Source organism: Martes martes, assembly GCF_963455335.1.
Source record: "Martes martes genome assembly, chromosome: 8".
NCBI classification, from domain to species: Eukaryota; Metazoa; Chordata; class Mammalia; order Carnivora; family Mustelidae; genus Martes; species Martes martes.
Genome location: NC_137895.1, coordinates 104,595,676 through 104,615,282, shown reverse-complemented (window position 1 = coordinate 104,615,282; position 19,607 = coordinate 104,595,676). Strand labels below are relative to the sequence as shown.

The 19,607-nt window shown below is 41.7% G+C and overlaps 1 protein-coding gene across 1 annotated transcript in view; it reads right to left on the bottom strand.

Annotated features, from left to right (window-relative positions):
* Nucleotides 1-19,607, bottom strand: part of LOC308347158 (maestro heat-like repeat-containing protein family member 1) — a gene marked incomplete at both ends in the record, with an annotated part of 68,844 nt that overhangs the window by 31,320 nt on the left and 17,917 nt on the right. The window contains 11 exon segments of the mRNA XM_080810290.1: nt 4,658-4,747; nt 6,057-6,192; nt 6,635-6,714; nt 7,078-7,200; nt 7,761-7,913; nt 8,273-8,395; nt 10,870-10,986; nt 16,694-16,798; nt 17,416-17,468; nt 17,986-18,145; nt 18,861-18,904. Of these exon segments, the coding sequence (XP_080666416.1) occupies nt 4,658-4,747; nt 6,057-6,192; nt 6,635-6,714; nt 7,078-7,200; nt 7,761-7,913; nt 8,273-8,395; nt 10,870-10,986; nt 16,694-16,798; nt 17,416-17,468; nt 17,986-18,145; nt 18,861-18,904 (1,184 nt within the window).

Genomic DNA, 19,607 nt, shown 5'->3' with positions numbered 1-19,607 from the left:
TGTAAACATTTATGCACCCAACATCGGAGCACCCACATACATAAAACAATAACAAATATAAAGGAAGTAATCACTAGAGATACAATAATAGTAGGGAACTTTAACACCCCACTTACATCAATGAACAGATCATCCAAACCCCAAATCAACAAGGGAACAATGGCTTTGAATGACATATTGGACCAGATGGATTTAACAGATCTATTCAGAACATTCCATCCTAATACAGCACAATATGCACTCTTTTCAGGTGCACATGGAACATTCCCTAGAATAGATAACATTAGGCCACAGAACAAGAATCAACAAATTTAAAAAGAATGAAGTTGTACCATGCATCTTTAATTTTTTTCTTAAAGATTTTATTTATTTATCTGAAAGAGAAAGACAGAGAGAGGGTGCACAAGCAGCGGCAGGGGCAGAGGGAAAAGGAGAAGCAGGCTCTCTGCTGAGCAGGGAGCCTGACATGGGGCTTAATCCCAGAACCCTGGGATAAGACAGACGCCCAACTGACTGAGCCACCCAGGCATCCTCCATGTATCTTTTCTGACCACAATGCTGTGAAACTAGAAATCAGCTACAAGAAAAAATCTAGAAAGAACACAAATACGTGGAGGTTAAATAAAATGCTACTGGGGCACCTAGCTGGCTCAGTCGGTTAAGCGTCTGCCTTCTGCTCAGGTCATGATCCCAGGGTCCTGGGATTGAGCCCCACCTTGGGCTCGCTGCTCAGCAGGGAACCTGTTTCTTCCTTTCCGCCTTGCTTGTGTGCTTGTTCTCTCTCTCTCTCTCAAATAAATAAATAAAATCTTAAAAAAAAAGAAAAAACATACTACTATGTATGACCCAATGAAAGGGTCAACCAACAAATCAAAGAAGAAATCAGAAAACACAGGGGAACAAATGAAAATGAAAACATAATGGTCCAAAATCTTTGGGATGCAGCAAAAGCTATTTTAAGAGGGAAATTTATAGCAATACAGACCTACCTCAAGAAGCAAGAAAAATCTAAAATAAACAACCTAAACTCATACCTAAAGAAGTCTGAAAAGGAAGAACAAAAAAACCCCAAACCAGTAGAGGGAAGGAAATAATAAAGACCGGAGCAGAAATAAATGAAATAGAAATAAGAGGTAGTAGAACATATCAATGAAACCAGGTGCTAGCTTTTCAAAAGATTAACAAAATTGATAAACCTTTAACCAGACTCATCAAAAAAAAGTTTTTTTAAGTGAGAGGACTCAAATAAACAAAATCAGAAATGAAAGAGGAGAAATAACCAACCAACACCACAGAAATACAAAGGATTGTAAAAGAACATTATGAAAAATTATATGCCAACAAATTGGGACAACCTAGGAGAAAAGGGTAAATACCTAGAAACATATAACCTCCCAAAACTGAATCAGGAAGAAATAGAAAATTTGGACAGACTGAATACCAGCAATGATATTGAATCAGTGAAAAAAAAATAAAAACAAAAACAAAACATAATAAAAACAAAAACAAAGAAAGTCCCAGCAAATGAAAGTCCATGACCAAATGGCTTCACAGGTGAATCCTACCAAACATTTAAAGAAACTATTTTAAAAAACAGAAGAGGAAGGAAAACTTCCAAATTGATTCCCTGAGGTCAGCATTACCCTGATACCAAAACCAGGAAGGACACTACAAATACAGAGAATTACAGGCCAAAGTCCCTGAACATAGATGTAAAGATCCTCAACAAATATTAGCAAATGGAATCCAACAATACCTTAAGAAAAATCATTCACCATGATCAAGTGGGATTTATTTTGGGGAAGCAAGAGTGGTTCAATATTTGCAAATTAATCAACATGATACATCACATCAATAAGAAGAAAGATAAAAACCATATGATCATTTCAACAGATGCAGACAAAGCATCTGACAAAGTACAACATCTATTCGTGATAAAAACCCTTCACAAAGCAGGTTTAGAGAGAACATACATCAATATAATAAAGACCATATATGAAAAACCCATAGCTAACATCATACTTAACAGTGAAAAACTGAGAGCTTTTCCCCTAAGGTCAGGAATAAGACAAGCATGTTTGCACTCACCACTTTTATTCAACATACCACTGGAAGTCATAATCACTGCAATCAGATTAGAAAAGAGAATAAAAAGCATCCAAAGAGGTAAGGAAGAAGTAAAGCTTTCACTATTTACAGATGACATGATACTATATATAGAAAACCCAAAAGACCCTACCAAAAAAAAAAAAAAATCTACTAGAACTGATAAATGCATTCAGTAAGATTGCAGGATACAGGGGCACCTGGGTGGCTCAGTGGGTTAAAGCCTCTGCCTTTGGCTCGGGTCATGGTCTCAGGGTCCTGGGATGGAGCCCCACGTCGGGCTCTCTGCTCAGCAGGGAGCCTGCTTCCCCCTCTCTCTCGGCCTGCCTCTCTGCCTACTTGTGATCTCTCTCTCTGTCAAATAAATAAATAAAATCTTTAAAAAAAAAAAAGGATTGCAAGATACAAAATCGATGTACAGAAATCTGTTGCATTTCTATATACTAATAATGAAACATCAGAAAGAGAAATTAAGAAAACAACTTAATTTATAATTGTACCAAAAAATAATAAAAAACTAGAAATTAACTTAACCAAGAAGGTGAAAGATCTGTACTCTGAAAACTATAAAACACTGATGAAAGAAATTGAAATAATACAAACAAATGGAAAGATAGTCCATACTCATGGATTGGAAAAACCAATATTGTTAAAATGTCCATACTACCCAAAGCAATCTATAGATTTAATGCAAGTATTTTTCACAGAACTAAAACAAAAGATCCTAAAATTTATATGAAACCACGAAAGACCATGAATACCCAAAGCAAATTTAAAAAAGAAAAAGATTGAAGTATTATTATACCAGATTTCAAGTTATACTGCAAAGTTTTAGTTATTAAAACAGTATGGTTCAGGCATAAAAACAGACACATAGATCAATAGAACAGAATAGAAAGCCCCAAAATAAGTCCGTGATCATACAGTCCGTTAATCTTCTACAAAGGAAGCAAGAATACAAATGGGGAAAAGATAGCCTCTTCAACAAATGGTATTGGGAAAACTGGACAGCTACATGCAAAAGAATGAAACTGGACCACTTTCTTACACCACATGCAAAAATACACTCAAAATGGATTAAGGACCTAATGTGAGACCTGAAACCATAAAAATCCTAGAAGAGAACACAAGCAGTAATGTCTCTTACATTACCCATAACAATATTTTTCTAGATATATCTCCTGAGGCAAGGGAAACAAAAGCAGAATTAAACTATTGGAGTGACATCAACAAAACAAAACAAAACAAAACAAAACAAAACAAAACAAAAAAACAAGCTTCCACACAGTAAAGGAGACAATCAACAAAAGAAAAGGCAACCTGTGGAATGGGAGAAGATACATGTAAATGACATATTCCATAAAGGGTTAGTATTCAAAATTTATAAAGAACCTATACAACTTGACATACACAAAACAAATAATTCAATTAAAAATGGGCAGAAGAGGGGCGCCTGGGTGGCTCAGTCGTTAAGCATCTGCCTTAGGTCATGATGCTCAGGTCATGATCCCAGGGTCCTGGGATCGAACCCCACATCAGGGTCTCTGCTTGGTGAGGAGCCTGCTTTTCCCTCTGCCTGCTGCTCCCCCTGCTGTGTTCCCTCTCTGGCTGTCTTTCTCTGTCAAATAAATAAGTAAAATCTTAAAAAAAAAAAAAAAAAAGGAGAAGACATGAACAGACATTTCTCCAAAGAAAACATGCATATGACCAAAAGAAACATGAAAAGATGCTAAAATCACTCATCATCAGGGAAATGTAAATTAAAACAACAATAAGATATCACCTCACACCTGTCAGAATAACTAAAATGAAAAGATAAGACACAACAAAGTGTTGGTGAGGATGTAGAGCAAAAGGAACCCTCAAGTATAGTTGGGAATGCAGACTGGTGTAGTCACTTGGAAAACAGTATGAAGGTTCCTCAAAAGAATTAAAAATAGAACTACCCTATGATCCAGTATATATACTGGGTATATACCCCCAAAATACAAAAACGCTAGTTGGAAAGGATATATGCACCCTATATTTATTGCAGCATTATTTATATTAGCCGAATTATGGAAGCAGCCCAAGTGTCCACTGATAGATGAATGGATAAAGAAAATGTGAGATACACACACACACACACACACACACACACACACAAAACACATGCATGCACGCACAGTGAAATATTATTCAGCTATAAAAAAGAATGATATTTTGCTATTTGCTATTTGCTCTTTGTAACATGGAAGGATCTAGGGCATATAACACTAAGGAAAATAAGTCAGCCAAAGACAAATATCACACAATTTCACTCACATGTGGAATGGTATGTCTATAAACCAAGGGACACCAGGGGCTGCCAGGAATCACCAGAGGCTAGGAGAGAAGCTCCTTCACAGCTTCCAGTAGGAAGCAACCCTGCTGATACCTTGATTTTGGACTTCCATCCTTTACAGCTGTTAGAGAATAGATTTCTGTTGTTTGAAGCCATTCAGTTGTGATACTTTGTTACGGCAGCCCTAGGAAACCAATATACCAATTTCAAGGGCTTCTTCCCACTGACCTCCAAGCAGTACTGGATCCGAGAAGGCATCTCAAAAATAAGTGTCTCCATTAGCTTTAGAAGGGATTGCAGGGTCTCCCTGTACAAATTCTGAGGGGAGAAGAGAGAACTCAAAAGAGTTGCTGAGATGTCAGCCCCATCCCTCCTTCTAAACTTAGCTCAGTGCTCTAGCGCTCCCAGGAAGCTTTCCTTGAGAAATTCTGCTCCACAGTTTCCCCTAACATTTAAAGTGCCATTTGCCTCCTATTAACTTGAACCAATTCTTCTGTTGTTTTCAGCAGAGCACAAATGTCTGCCTGATGTGCAGTTTGTCCTAGTTCCCAGCTTACCCCAAACATGGGCAAATCCTGTCAAAATACCTTCCCTCTCTAACTAGGCTTACACTGAGGAAGGCCTCATGGGAATACAACCAGAGGAAACCCACCTCAGTCTTCTCTGTATGTACCAGTCCTTCCTTCATAATATAAATAAATATGAACTGACAAAGAAGGACCACCAGACAGCTGAAGAAGAGGCCCAAACACAACAACTGACCCTCAAAAAAGCTAAACTAATTCAGTAAATAGAAACTTTTATTTTTAAAGATTCTTACTAGGGGCACCTGAGTGGCTCAGTGGGTTAAAGCCTCTGCCTTCAGCTCAGGTCATGATCCCAGGGTCCTGGGATTGAGCCCCGCATCAGGCTCTCTGCTCAGCAGGAAGCCTGCTTTCCTTCCTCTCTCTCTGCCTGCCTCTCTGCCTACTTGTGATCTCTGTCTGTCAAATAAATAAATAAACTCTTTAAAAAAAAATAAAGATTCTTACTAATACCCTCAAAAAAAATCAAGAGTTTGTGGCATCAATAAAACAAGAACCACCAATCAAGATAAAGGAGTAATCAGAGAACATGAAAGAATTCCTAAGAATTAAACATACAAATGCAAATTAATAAAATGAATTGCTCTTCCTTCCCTCAAGGAAACACTATAGGTTCTGTGGGAAATGGATTCAGCTCTCTTGCACCTGGGACTCTCTAAACTTATTTATCCATGCACCTTTAGTAAAATCATGTCTGAACCTTTCAATCTGGTTTCAATTGTACAACAGTTAAAAATTAGATTTGAGTGTCCACTTCTGGGCCAGAATTTTATTTTTTTTAATTTTTTTTAATTTTTTATTTTTTCTGGGCCAGAATTTTAAAGTGTGACAGCAGTAATCAATGAGTGCTCTCAAGAAAGAAGTACATCTCATGAGGAACATTCAGACTATATGACCCGGTAACCTCTTCAGATGATTGCATTTTTGTCAAAGAAGGTAGAAGAGCCTTACATGTAATGGCCAAACCTATACTTCTCATCCTCTCAAAACAAAAACAAAAAAAAAACTGAATACAAAGAGACAAACGTCAAAGAGTTCATTACCACAGTGGCTTCGGCCTCCTGGGAACTGGATGCCTCCTTCAGCAACACTTCTGTGGGTGGCAGGCAGAGCACACTCTTACAACATGTTTGGAGAAGATCTGTTCTTTCTTCCACCTCTGTGAGGGGACTGAGATTCCTACCATCCAGGAGGAAGTAGTGAAAATGGAAAATGTAATGAAACAGTAATGGCCAGGAATAACAGCTGAGGAAGGTTCAGAAAGGGACAGGTGGCAGTAAGAAGTTACCAGAAGAAAAAGAAACAAAAGAAGAAAGAGGAAACAGTAAACAAAGTTTATCAATGCCAGGAACAGCCCTGAAAGCAGAAGAAAGCCTGAACCAGAAGCAACAGCAAATGCCTGTGAAGATGAGAGAGGTGGTCTCTGCCAGGAGCTCCAAAATCCCATCTAAAAAAATCTTGGTGAAAGGAGGTGGCAGATATTGTCCGGTGGATGTCTACTATTGCCTGGGGCCCCCTGTGACTAGAAGCAGAAGCAGAAAATGAGGTGGGGACAGACTAGGGAATAAAGGACTGAAATCCACTCAAAGCAGGAAGACAGAGTGGCTGGAACACCCATTACCTGAAGTCAGTGATGATGTTCATCGCCCTCAGCCTAATGGAACTGGAGATGGAATTCAATGGCTCCTCCCTGATTAACTCCTGTAATACACCCACCCGACCCCCCACCCCAGAGACCAAGAGGATGTGAACATATTTTTCTTGCCTTCTTCCCCCTCCTCCTACCCCACACTGTATTCACAAGAAACTAGAACCTAGAATTTTCAGGGACTTCCAAAAATTCTGAAGGACAGCCCTTCTCTCCTGCTCCCACGCATACCTTCCCCACAGTACTCACACCCACCCTGAGGACAGGAAAGGGAACAATAAAGTAGGAAAAGGACACTGGAAAATCTGGACTTTTCTCCTCCAGGCCAAGCCCAGGAGCACTGCCCATGGTTTCCCTGAGGACCCACCCTCCCTCTTCCGTGCATTTCCACCATCATCCTCCTGAGTTGTACTTACCACTATGAAGGTTACAATTTCTAGTTTCTGAGCGAACTTGAACTGAAAGGCCATGGGCTGGCTGCTAATGATGTTTGTTAGCTTGCTCAAGGCGCCCAGGTACTCCAGCTTCAGGTTCTTATCCTGAATCAACCGGTATGCTCAGGGGTTTCCAAGGTAGGAATGATCCTGGGTTAAGGGAAAACTACCTACACAAAATCTGGGAGATGAGAAGCTAAGGCTTCCATAGCTTTCTCTAGGCTGAGATCTTGCCTCTTCCCTCTGAGGACCGCTTAGGAAAGCAAAGCCTGTGGCCTCTTTATGGAGGAAGAGGCCACCCCTCTTACCAACCTCTTTCTGGAGTTCCCACCTCATACTTACTCTTAAGTTAGGACCGACCTAGCTAGCTTGCTTATCATTCAAGTTATTGTCTTTTTACCAAGTAAGTTCTCCCGAAGGATGTCTAGTTGGGTGGTTAATGAACAGGAGTTGGGAAAGGCTTCTTCTCCTACCCTAGGGGCACATTCTCTGGACAAATGAGAGAGGTAGGAAAATTCTTTAGGGACTCCTTCTTACCTCCCCTAAAGGAACTGCAATAGCCCCACCCACCTTGTTCCATCCAAGGCCAGGCATTTTCTTGGAGGGGAAGGGTAAAGAAGGTGGGGGGGGGGGAACACTGGAGAAGTAGAGTAAGCAGGAAGTACCTTCTCAACAACACAGTTGCGGTAGTGTTGGAGCGCCAAAGCCAGGATGTTGTCCAAATGCGTGATGATGCCTCCTTTGCTCTCGAAAATAATCTTGCTGTAGCTTAAGTAGATGATGTTACAGACCAAACCCCATTCCCTTTGCTGATGTTCCTGTAGGAGGAAGGGGGAAACTTGCCTTCTCTTCCTCTTATCCTCTTTGCCTGATGGGGAAATGGAGGTTCAGAGAGGAATGGATTGGCTAGATGGCCCAGAAGGGAAGATGGGGTTATGGAATGGTGAACAGCTGGGAGGAAGAAGGTGCCGCTGGTGATACCAGGGCCTGAAGCATGGGCATAAGGGAGCACAGGAAAGGGAGAAGAAGTTGAAACTTCCCCATGGTTGATCAAAGGGAAATAGAATCATTTATAGGTGAGTCACAAGGCCTCAGAGAAGTGGGAAGTCTGGAGTGATGGGGATGCTTCAGAAGGCTCTGTGTGGGAGGCTGGCAGAGTTCCCAGGAATGCCATCACCTTCATTAGTTTGAGGATGAATGATGATCCCTTGTCCGTGAGGATAGCACTGTACTCTTGAAGTTGGTCCAGGACTATCTTCAGATACTTCTTGGACACGATACTCAGTGCCGTAGCAATGCCCTGTAGTGGGGATAGCCTCAACCTCGTGCCGTAGCTAAGAGTTAGCCAAGCACCCTTTATGCTCTCCCAAACCCAGGGCTTTAGAGAGAGGAAGGGAGAGAAAGGGGAAAGAAAAGAAATGGAAGGAAAATTGGTTCCCCTGACTTGAACTACTTAAAATCCAGATGGAGAACCAAACATCCTTGCAAGAAATAATTCAAGAAGCAAATTACAAGAAACAGACTCTTAGATACAGAGAACAAACTGATGACTACCAGAGGGGAGGTCGGTGGGGCAATGGGGGAAAAATAGGAGATGGGGATTAAAGAGCAGACATAATTTTTTAAAAAAACCTCCAGAAAATAGATGATTAGATAGATAGACAGGCAGACACATAAAGAGGCACAGGGTATGTCACAATTAAAGAGTCTGATTTTTTTATTTTTCATACTAATTGACAACATCCAGAAAAGCCTTTCCCAAGTATCACGGACCAGAGGAGAACCATGCCCTGCATAACACTTGTGAACAGTGGGTCCTCATGTATATGAATTCATCTGTGAATTCAGTAGAGATTTGTTTGGTACTTAATGCATGGGGGTGGGAAGAAGCAAATTATCACAGATTGTGAAAAATTAGAGTCACAGATTTGCAAAACCTTAGGAGTATCAAATCAAACACTGCAGAAGAGAGATTTATATGCACTAGTAATTCAGAGAAGGGTTTTGAGGAGGGGAGAGAAGGGAAGAACAAAACCAAGGCACGTTATCCACAGGATTGGATGGATAATCAGAGGAAATGGAAAAGAGAGAAGACATATAGATAATGCCAATATTTCTAACTCAGGAGAACAGGAAACAGTAGTAACTGACCAAAAGGGGCAGGTGGAAAGGGCACCTGTCCAGGGCTTGGGGGAGAGGAAGGAGGGAGTTCCTGCATGTGTCTTGTGGAACATAGTGGAAGGACAACTAAGTGAAAAATACTGTAGGTGGATACTGAGCATCTCCACCTGGCTCCCTACCAGGGGCACCCTGATATCTCCCCATCAAAATTTGAATGTGTCATCTTCCTCCCCATTATGTCTTCCTTTCCTAATCTCAGTGAAGGACATCACCTCCCAGCTGAGCATGCCAGACACCCAGGAACTATCCTGAACATCCTCTGCCCTCTTAATCATTACCCTCTGTATCCAATCTGTCCCCAGGTGTTGGCAGAGAGGTCGTTTGTACTTCCCTGGTATAGTCCCACTATGTCACTGACTATTCTGTAGATATGCTCCCAAAAGTTCTTGTCTTGGAATATTATGTCGAGTAGGAATACCCACTTCCCTCCTCCTAATCTAGACCCAACTAGCCCAAGTCATCACCCTCCCATACACACAGCCACTATATGTCTCTGTTACCACTCATGTTGCCTTTAGTAAGGCTATTCTGTGTATCCAGCTCTCTTCTTCCTATATAAGTCTGTCTCCTCAGTGATACTGTTCCAACCTTGGGCTTGGAATATAACTGATGATAGTCATGATGGTGATGGGTGCTCTGAGAATCTGGCAGGGAAGGGGCATTGGAGAGGGGATGCTTGAGAGGACGGCCACCAATTCTACCAGTAAGCAACACTTAGAGAGTGCTTGTGTCCCAGGCATTGTTCTCAGAGCTTGTACATTTTTAATCCTGAAAACCACCCTATGACACACAGATTCCCTAGTATTCCCACACAAAATACATAATCTAAACCTAATCATGAAGAAATATGAGACAGGGGCACCTGGGTAGCTCAGTGGGTTAAAAAACCTCTGCTTTCGGCTCAGGTCATGATCCCAGGGTCCTGGGATCGAGCCCCGAGCCGAGCTCTCTGCTCAGCAGGGAGCCTGCTTCCTCCTCTCTCTCTGCCTGCCTCTCTGCCTACTTGTGATCTCTGTCTGTCAAATAAATAAAATCTTTAAAAAAAATACGAGACAAACAAAAAATGAGCTACATTCTACAAAACAAATGGTCCATACATTTTTAAATGTCAAGATCATGAAAAATAAAAGTTGAGGAATGGTTCCAGATTAAAAATGTTAAAGCTAAATGATAAATTGATTCTAAATTAGATCCCAGACCAGAGGAAAAAAAATGTCTTTCTTTTGCTCTAAAAAAACATGGGCAGGACAATTGGCCATTTTCAGATCAGGTCTATAAATTAGATAATAGTACTGTAGCAATGTTAACTTCTTAATTTTGATCACTGTGCTTTGATTATGTAAGAGAATATCATTATTTTTAGGTAGTACACCCTGAGAATGGGTAAATGTGCATGACTGCAACTTCCTGAAATGATTCAGAAAATAAGATAATAATAATAAATAGCTGCCCAAGGGCACACAGTGAGAAAGTGGCAGACCTAGGATTCCAACAGGTTGTCTAGCTTGCCAGATCTCAGCTTTTAACTACTTCGTCATCCTGCCTCTTAAAGGAAAAATGTTTCTTTCCCCTTTGCCAGTTCCTCCACCTCACCTCCCTCTCCTGCAGGTCTTCATGGACACTTTGTAGGATAGAGGAGAGCATCGTCTTCACCAGTTTCATATTCCTTGAGGTCCGTAAGGTAAATCCAAAGAATTTATACAGAAAAGCCTAGGAGGGGTGAAAGGGCAGGGTCATGCATAGCTTGGAATGAAGTTAGGGTAGCTTGGGGAATAGCCATTACCCAAACTGGTTTTGAAACGGTCAGCCAGCATCTTCCCCACTGCCCTATTCTCCACATGGCCCTCCTGTTCTTTGGGGGTCATCTGGATAAGGCAGTAACCCTACAGAGCATGGGCTAAAGCTAGAAATAAGAAAAAGCTGCATATCTAATTTCTCAGCATCTTAGGGTACAGATCATCCCTTTAGGAACTTTCCCTGATCCATATAATTCCTATTTCCAGCTAGAAAATAAAACATTCCTTACATCAGTGTTTCACAGTTTTCAGAGTACAGATCTTTCACCTTCTTGGTGATGTTTATTTATATGTATTTTATGATTTTTGGTGCAATTGTAAATGAGATTATTTTCTTAATTTCTCTTTCTGATGCTTCATTAAGTGTAAAGAAATGCAATAGATTTCTGTATATTATTGTTGTATCCTTCACTGAATTCATTTATCAGTTTCATGGAGTTTTTAGGATATTCTGTATATAATATCATGTCATCTGCAAATAGTGGACGTTTTATTTCTTCCTTGCCAACTTGAATGACTTTTCTTTCTTTTTCTTATCTGATTGCTATGGCTAGGATTGCCACTACTATGTTGAATAAAAGTGGTGAGAGTGGACCTTCTTATCTTGTTTCTTGATCTTAGGGGGAAAGCTCTCAAGTTTTTCACCATTGAGTATGATGTTAGCTCTGGGTTTTTCATGTATGGCTTTTCTTATGTTGAAGTATGTTCTCTCTAAACTTACTCAGCTGAGAGTTTTTATCATGAATGGATATTGTACTTTGTCAAATGCTTTGTCTCCATCTATTGAGATGATCATATGGTTTTTATCCTTTCTCTTGTTAATGTGATGTATCATGTTGATGAATTTGTGAATACTGAACCACCTTTACATCCCTGGAATAAATCCCGCTTGTTTATGGTGAATGATTTTGGATTCTGTTTGTTAATATTTTGCCGAGCATCTTTGCATCTATGTACATCAGAGATATTGGCCTGTGGTTTTCTTTTTTTATAATGCCTTTATCTGACTTTGATCAGGGTAATGACACTGACAAATGGAAAGATATTCCATGCTCATGGATTGGAACAATCAATATTGTTAAAATGTCCATATTACCCAAAGCAATCTACAAACTAAGGCAACTCCCATCAAAATACCAACAACATTTTTCACAGAACTAGAATAATCCTAAAATTTGTCTGGAATCACAAAAAACAGACAAACAAAAAACCAAAAAAGTAAACAAACAAAAAACCCGAATAGCCAAAGCAGTCTTGAATAAGAAGAACAAGGCTAGAGGTATCACATCCCAGATTTCAAACTTTATTACAAAGCTGTAGTAATCAAAACAGTATGGTACTGGCCAAAAACAGACACACAAATCAATGTAACAGAATAGAAAGTCCATAAGCAAACCCATGCTTTTATGGCCAATTAATCTATGACAAAGGAGACAAGAATATACAGTGGGAAAAAGACAGTCTTTTCAACAAATTGTGTTGTGAAATCTGGATAGCCACATGCAAAAAAAAATGAAACTAAACCACTTTCTTACACCATACACGAAACTACACTCAAAGTGGATTGAAGACATAAATGTCTCTTTTAGGAACCATAAAATTCTTAAAAGAAAACATAATTTCTTTGACATCAGCCATAGAAACATTTTTTTAGCTATGTCTCCTCAGGCAAGCGAAACAAAAGCAAAATTAAACTGTTGGGACTACACCAAAATAAAAAGCTTCTGCACAGTGAAGGAAACCTCCAACAAAACAAAAATACAACCTATTGAATGGGAGAAGATATTTGCAAATGTTATATATGATACAGGGCTAATATCCAAAATATATTTTAAAAACTTGTACAACTTGATGCTAAAAAAGCCAATAATCCAATTAAAAAATGGTCAAAGGACCTGAATAGACATCTTTCCAAAGGGGACATATAGATGGCTAGTAGACACACGAAAAGATCCCCAACATCATTAATTATCAGGAAAATGCAAATCAAAACCGCAATGACACATCATTTTGCACCTGTCAAATGGCTAAAAATCAAAAACACAAGAAATAACAAGAGTTTGTAGAGATGGAGAGAAAAAGGAAACCTGTGTCCTGTTGATGGGAATGCAAGCTGGTGCAGCCACTGTGGAAAACAGTACAGACGTTCCTCAAAAAATTAAAGATAGACTAACCACATAGTCCAGCAATTTCACTACTGTACTTTGTACTTTGAATTCACCCAAAGAAAATGAAAACACTAATTCAAAAAGATATATGCCCCTGATGTTTATTGCAGAATTATTTATTTACAATAGCCAAGAAATGGAACCAACCCAGTGCATTGACAGAGGAATGGATAAAGATGTGGAATAAATATTATCAGCCATGAAAAGACTGAGGTCTTGCCATTTACATGGGTCAATCTAGAGGGTATAATGCTAAGTGAAATAGAAAAAGACAAATACGACACGATTTCACTCAGATGTGGAATTTCAGATATGAAACAAACAGAGAAAAAAAGAGGCCAACAAAAAAAAAAAGTCTTAAACACAGAGAATAGATTGGTGGTTGCCAGAGGGAAGGTGGGTACGGGGACTTAAGAGTACACTTACTTTGATGAGTACCAAGAAATGTATAAAATTGTTGAGTTACCATATTGTACATCTGAAACTAATATAACATTGTATGTTGATTATACTTGAATGAAAAAATAAGTTTAAAAAAAAACAAAAAAAAGATAAATTTTAATAACAAAGATTCACTTGAAAAAATTTAAAATAAAAACTGATATTGGGGCGCCTGGGTGGCTCAGTGGGTTAAAGCCGCTGCCTTCGGCTCAGGTCATGATCCCAGTGTCCTGGGATCGAGCCCCACGTTGGGCTCTCTGCTTGGCAGGGAGTCTGCTTCCTCCTCTCTCTCTCTGCCTGCCTCTCTGCCTACTTGTGATCTCTCTCTCTGTCAAATAAATAAATAAAATCTTTTAAAAAAAAGTTCCTTAAATTTACATAATTTAAAAATCAAAATAGCATAATCAAAAAAAGTATTTTTATGTAGTCTTTGTGTCTCCCTCTTCTGAATTTTAGCAGCCTTGATTCTTGCTTACTGTACATTGCCCTGTCTACCTTGTAATATTTATATTTATGTACTCAAACACCTTCCTATCTCAAGATTTCCATATTTCCCATTTCCCCTGTCTGGAATCTTCCCTGGGTTCTTCAGAATGCTGTCTCACTCTCATCTTTTTGATCCTGGCTCAGTGAAACTTTCCTTGACCTCCTAAATTTCTCTCTAAGCTTACCATCCTGATACTTTCATTCAAGGCTTCATCACAATCAGTAGTTATCTTGTTTATGCATTTGTTTGGTTAGTTCTTAACTCGCCCCAACCTCTCATCTCCAATGATAAATAAAGTTCAGGAGCAGTGTACGTCTTGTTCTTTGCTCTACTCCAGAGCTTACAGAGTGTCTGACACAGTAGACAGACAGGGTATACCAGATGTTCAAGGAATGTGTCACCTCTCCCCCTAGAACCCCCTCTTGACGGGCACTTTTTCTTCCTCTAGCAGATGCTCTTCAAGCCTTATCCAGAGCTGAAGTTTCCTTCCCTTCCCTGGCTGTGGGCACCATTGTGAGCAGTTCCCACCTGCAGTCTTTTTGGGTCCCTGTGCCTGGAGACGCCTGAGAGTTACATCCTTCTCTCTCCCATCCCTGCCCCTTAGCAACCATAGAAGCCTGGCACCGGTGACAGAGAGGTGAGGGGTGGGGAGGTACAAAAGCCCCCCCCCCAACTTGTATCTAAGCAGGATAGACTCTACAGTGTAGTTTCCATCCAGATCTCCCCACATCCTCGCTTAGCCTCTCCTCTTCAATCCTGCGTCCTTTACCTGACCAGAGCTTCTCCTGAGAGCACTTTCTTGCCAAATCACCTGACAAGGACCCTCACCTTAGGCTCTGCTTCTGTGAAACCTGACCCGAGGCACCTGGCTCTCTGCTTAGCTGGCAAATGACTGCTTAGCTGGCACGTTACTCATCTTCCCAGACTTAATAATTTGTAAAGTGACAAATCTTCCCAGTTTGCCCAGTACTGAGACATTTCCTAGTATGCTGGACTTCTTTTTTTTTTTTTAAGATTTTATTTATTTATTTGACAGACAGTGATCACAAGTAGGCAGAGAGGCAGGCAGAGAGAGGGCAGGGGTGGGGGGGGGAAGCAGGCTCCCTGCTGAGCAGAGAACCCCAATGCGGTACTTGATTCCAGGACCTTGGGATCATGACCTGAGCCGAAGGCAGAGGCTTTAACCCACTGAGCCACCCAGGCACCCCAGTATGCTGGACTTTTAAAGCTAAAACCAGGACAGTCCTAAGTGAACTGAGATGGTAGACCACCTTTGAGAAAGTTGTTCTGGCCAGCCCCATCGGGCCAAGAAAATAGCTCTCCCCTCTGCTCCCAAGCATACAGCGCACATTCCAATCTCGACAATTACCGCACTTATAATAATCCACTCTCTCCTCTGCTCACTCAAGCGGTGATTTCCTGAAGGCAGAGTCTGTGCCTTTTATGTGAGTACCCTGTGCCTAGTCCATGCCTGCTGCGCCATAAGCATTTGTACATATTTTTAATAACTTAATTAATAAGATCAGGATCCCTGCTTGCTTCATTCTTCCATCCACAAAGCTTTGCACATAGCAGGTGCTTCATAAATATTTGTTAATAATTAGAGAGCTAATATTCAGTCTTGGAAATAAGGCCTCTTCCCTGGAGATCCCCCAAAGCCCAAATAAAGTGTTGCTTGGCGACAAGAAAACAAGATTAAAAAATGAAGAAACCTGGATTCAGGTGCCAGTTTTACCAATAAATTGCTTAAGGCTCTAAATCCCTCTAGATTGTGTTTCTCCATCTGGGAGTTGGGATAATGAGTCGTCTGGTTACTTGGTCTTTTGAATTTTACAATGCAACTGCACAGGTTTCTTTGTCTATCCTCACCCACTCTCTTGTGATCGGAAGTCATTTCTGCCACTGCCCAAGTGAGGCGACTGAAATCTCACAAAGGCTAAGACACTTGACCCAGACTGCACCAGGAGTGCAGGAAAAGCCAGGACGGGAACAAGGCCTTCACCAGAACAGACCTTGAGGTCTGTGAGCAAAGGAGCCTCTCTTCCCTAGTCAGCTCTGCAACCCCAACATCACATATACTCCCTAATCCATAGTATGACCTCAAATATTACTTGAACTAATTTGTTTCAGTCTGACCCTTAGGTCAATGATCTTTCCACTGCACCAAAGTACCAGCTCTATTCTCTGACCTCTGAATTACTGGGAGGTTCAGTTAAGGCAACAGATGGCAAAGTTCTTGATAAAACCTTAAACACTAAGCAAATGTTAAGACATTGATATTTTTGCTGTTTCTGGTGACCGCCAGCTCCTGGTACTCTCCATCCTTCCATTCCCCAGGGCCCAGAAACTTGGGCTGGCTTTTCCCACAAGGCCTGTCCTTCATGTACATTTCTATATTCCTTCCCCACCAAACTCCTCCACACCAGCCTCCACCCCCACTTCCCTCCTTGCAACTACCACCCCCAGCTGCCTGATATGCCCACCTGCGTGCGCGCGCGCGCACACACACACACACACACACACACCTTCTCCTCACCATCGCTGAAATAATTTATCCTCTCCAAGACAACCTTGAGGAGTTGCTCCAGCCAGCTGTCATCATTGATGGCCACTAACGACTGACTTGAAAACTGAGTAAGAGGAGGAGAGAAGAGGACCACACAGAGCAGTGGCTGGGCTATTCTGCCTCATGGAAGTGGGTCAGAAAGAAGCAAGAGACAAGGGGTCATGGTCTGTGAATATGAAAAAAGAGCTCAAGAAATGGGGAAGAGCTGAAATACATGGTGGGGGGGTTGTCAGGGCTGGAGAATAACAATATAGCGACAATGATGGTAATGCCAACTATATGTGTGAAACCCTTTACAGTTTGCAAGGCTCTCCTTTTCCTGTATTATCCTATTTAATTCTGGGAGATGGAAGTTATTTCCATTTTGCAGATGAAGGAGCTGAGGCCGGCAAAGGCTAAATTACTTGCCCAAGGACACAAAGCTAGGGCCCCATTCCCTTACTCTCTCTTGACAGTACAATTTTGAGGGTGTGGAAGGTAAGATAAGGTCTAGGATATAGTCAGAGATTCCAATGTAGAGGCTGGCAGTCCTCTCAGAACCTCAGAAAGAGGTTCTCTTGAGTAGGGAGGTCCCTCGATCATGTCTCTAGCTCAGGGGATCTGGGGCCCCTTCTCCTTAAGGTTCCGAAAGAGGGGAAAGAAGGCAAGTGTGGAGAATGGTATGTCTCTTAGAGTGCGTACCTGGAGCAGCCTGTCCTCCCACTCCTCCTGATCCAGATTCTTCTCAGTGTGATCTAGGAAAGAAGAGAGTTACAGGGACCTGCCGACCAGAAGGCCCCAGCCAGGGAAAAAGAACTAACATTTGAACACCATTCCAAGGGGTTTTTGCCCATCATCTCACTTAATTTTGATCGCGATCCTACGAGATAATTGTTCCCCCTTCTTTACAGAGGCTCCAGGAAATGTATGACTTTTCAAAGGTCAAACATACCCAGCTGGCAAATGTTAGAGCAAGGATACGAACCTGGGTCTCTGGTTCCAAAGCCCACACTCTTTCCTGATCCTCTGAGTACAAGAAAGAGCCTTCTGGGAAATTGGGAGGCACAGAACTCTGGGCTGCATATCTGCTCAGCACAGAACATGGTCCAAACAGACAGACCTACCCAAATGGCATCTCAGAAAGACCGAGAGACTGGTCCTGGTTCTCCTCACCCCAGGGAAGATCCATCCTGCACCTCGGGACTTCATCTCTCCTGGATTCTGCCCCAATGCCCCAGCTCCACTCCTTCCACCTCGCAGCCAACCCCTCACCATCCAGAATCTGCAACATCTGGGGGATCTCCTTCATCCACAGCTGGCCCACATTTGAGTTGATAACGGGGTGCAAGGAGGTGATAGGATGCAGAGCATGTAGTAGCCTTAGAGAGCTTATCCCAAGCTCCCTTTCACTATAGGACTTCAGGGAAAACACCTGAGAAATGAGAGAAGCAAGCAGGAGGCAGAGAAAGGATTGAAGGAAAACGAAGGAAGAAAATCAGAACAAACCCACAGAGTGGTGGAGCTGTGGCTTAGACACTTCCTATTCTTTTCCACCTGTGAACTCCTACATGTTCTGCATGGTGCTCTCAAAACGTTGCCTCCTCTCTGAATCCTGGAGACCAAGTCTGCCCCTTGCTCTACTAAGATCCCATCATAACTTCCATGTTCCTCTACTAGCATCTATCACACTGCATTCTGGGTGGTTATTCCCAGGCTTGTCTTTCCCACAAAGTCTGTGAACACTTCAAGGGAAGTTCTATACCTTGTCTTTCCAAGTGTTCATAATGTCTAGAACATTCTCAAAGCATTCTTGCTGAGAAAATGAGATCCAGAAAGGCATGCAGACTTGCCCAAGATCAGCAGAGAACAGCTCACTATAAGGCCACGTAGGACACAGGTCAGGACTTCCCCAGCCCTCACCCCTTCCTCATCTTCAGGTCTCAGCACTATGGTCCCAATTCCCTCCTCCAAGCTGTTTGATTATCTCTCCCCAAAGCCCCCATGCTGTTTGACCCTACCCCTTATTCCATGCCTAGCACAATGCCTGGAATGGCTTAGTACTCAACTATTTGTGGAATGAGGAGATGGAAGGATGGATGGATGGATGGATGGACGGACAGTATTCATCCTCTACCTTTATCACTTACCACAAGATGGGTCAGAAGTTTCTGTGGGGAGATGAACTGGGTAGCTAAATTAAAGAGAGGATAAAAGAAGAGGACAGAGTCAGTGTCAGCTCCAGGATGCCCAACCTTCAGCCCCTTCTCCCACCCAGCAGCCCACCACCCATTCTTCAGGGCAGGAGAAAAAGCAAAGTGGAGAGCGATTATTGGTGCCATTGCTATGGGGATTGTGACATTCTGACTTACCCTAAAAACAAACCATTTTCAGTATAAAACATACACACACACACATACACACACACACCCCTTATACCTGTCAGAATGGCTACCATCAAAGACAAAAAATAAAAAGTATTGGCAAGAATATGGAGAAAAAGGAACCCTCACGCACTGTTGGAGGGAAAGCAAACTGGTGCAGCCACTGTGGAAAGCAGTATGGAGTTTCCTCAAAAAACTAAAAATAGAGGGGCGCCTGGGTGGCTCAGTGGGTTAAAGCCTCTGCCTTCGGCTCAGGTCATGATCCCAGGGTCCTGGGATCGAGCCCCGCATCGGGCTCTCTGCTCAGCAGGGAGCCTCCTTCCTCCTCTCTCTCTGCCTGCCTCTCTGCCTACTTGTAATCTCTGCCTGTCAAATAAAATGAATAAAATCTTTAAAAATTAAAAAAAAAACTAAAAATAGAAATCTCATACAATCTAGTAATTCCACACTGGGCATTTACTGAAAGAAAACAAAAACACTAATTTGGAAAGGTACAGGCGCCCTTCTGTTTAC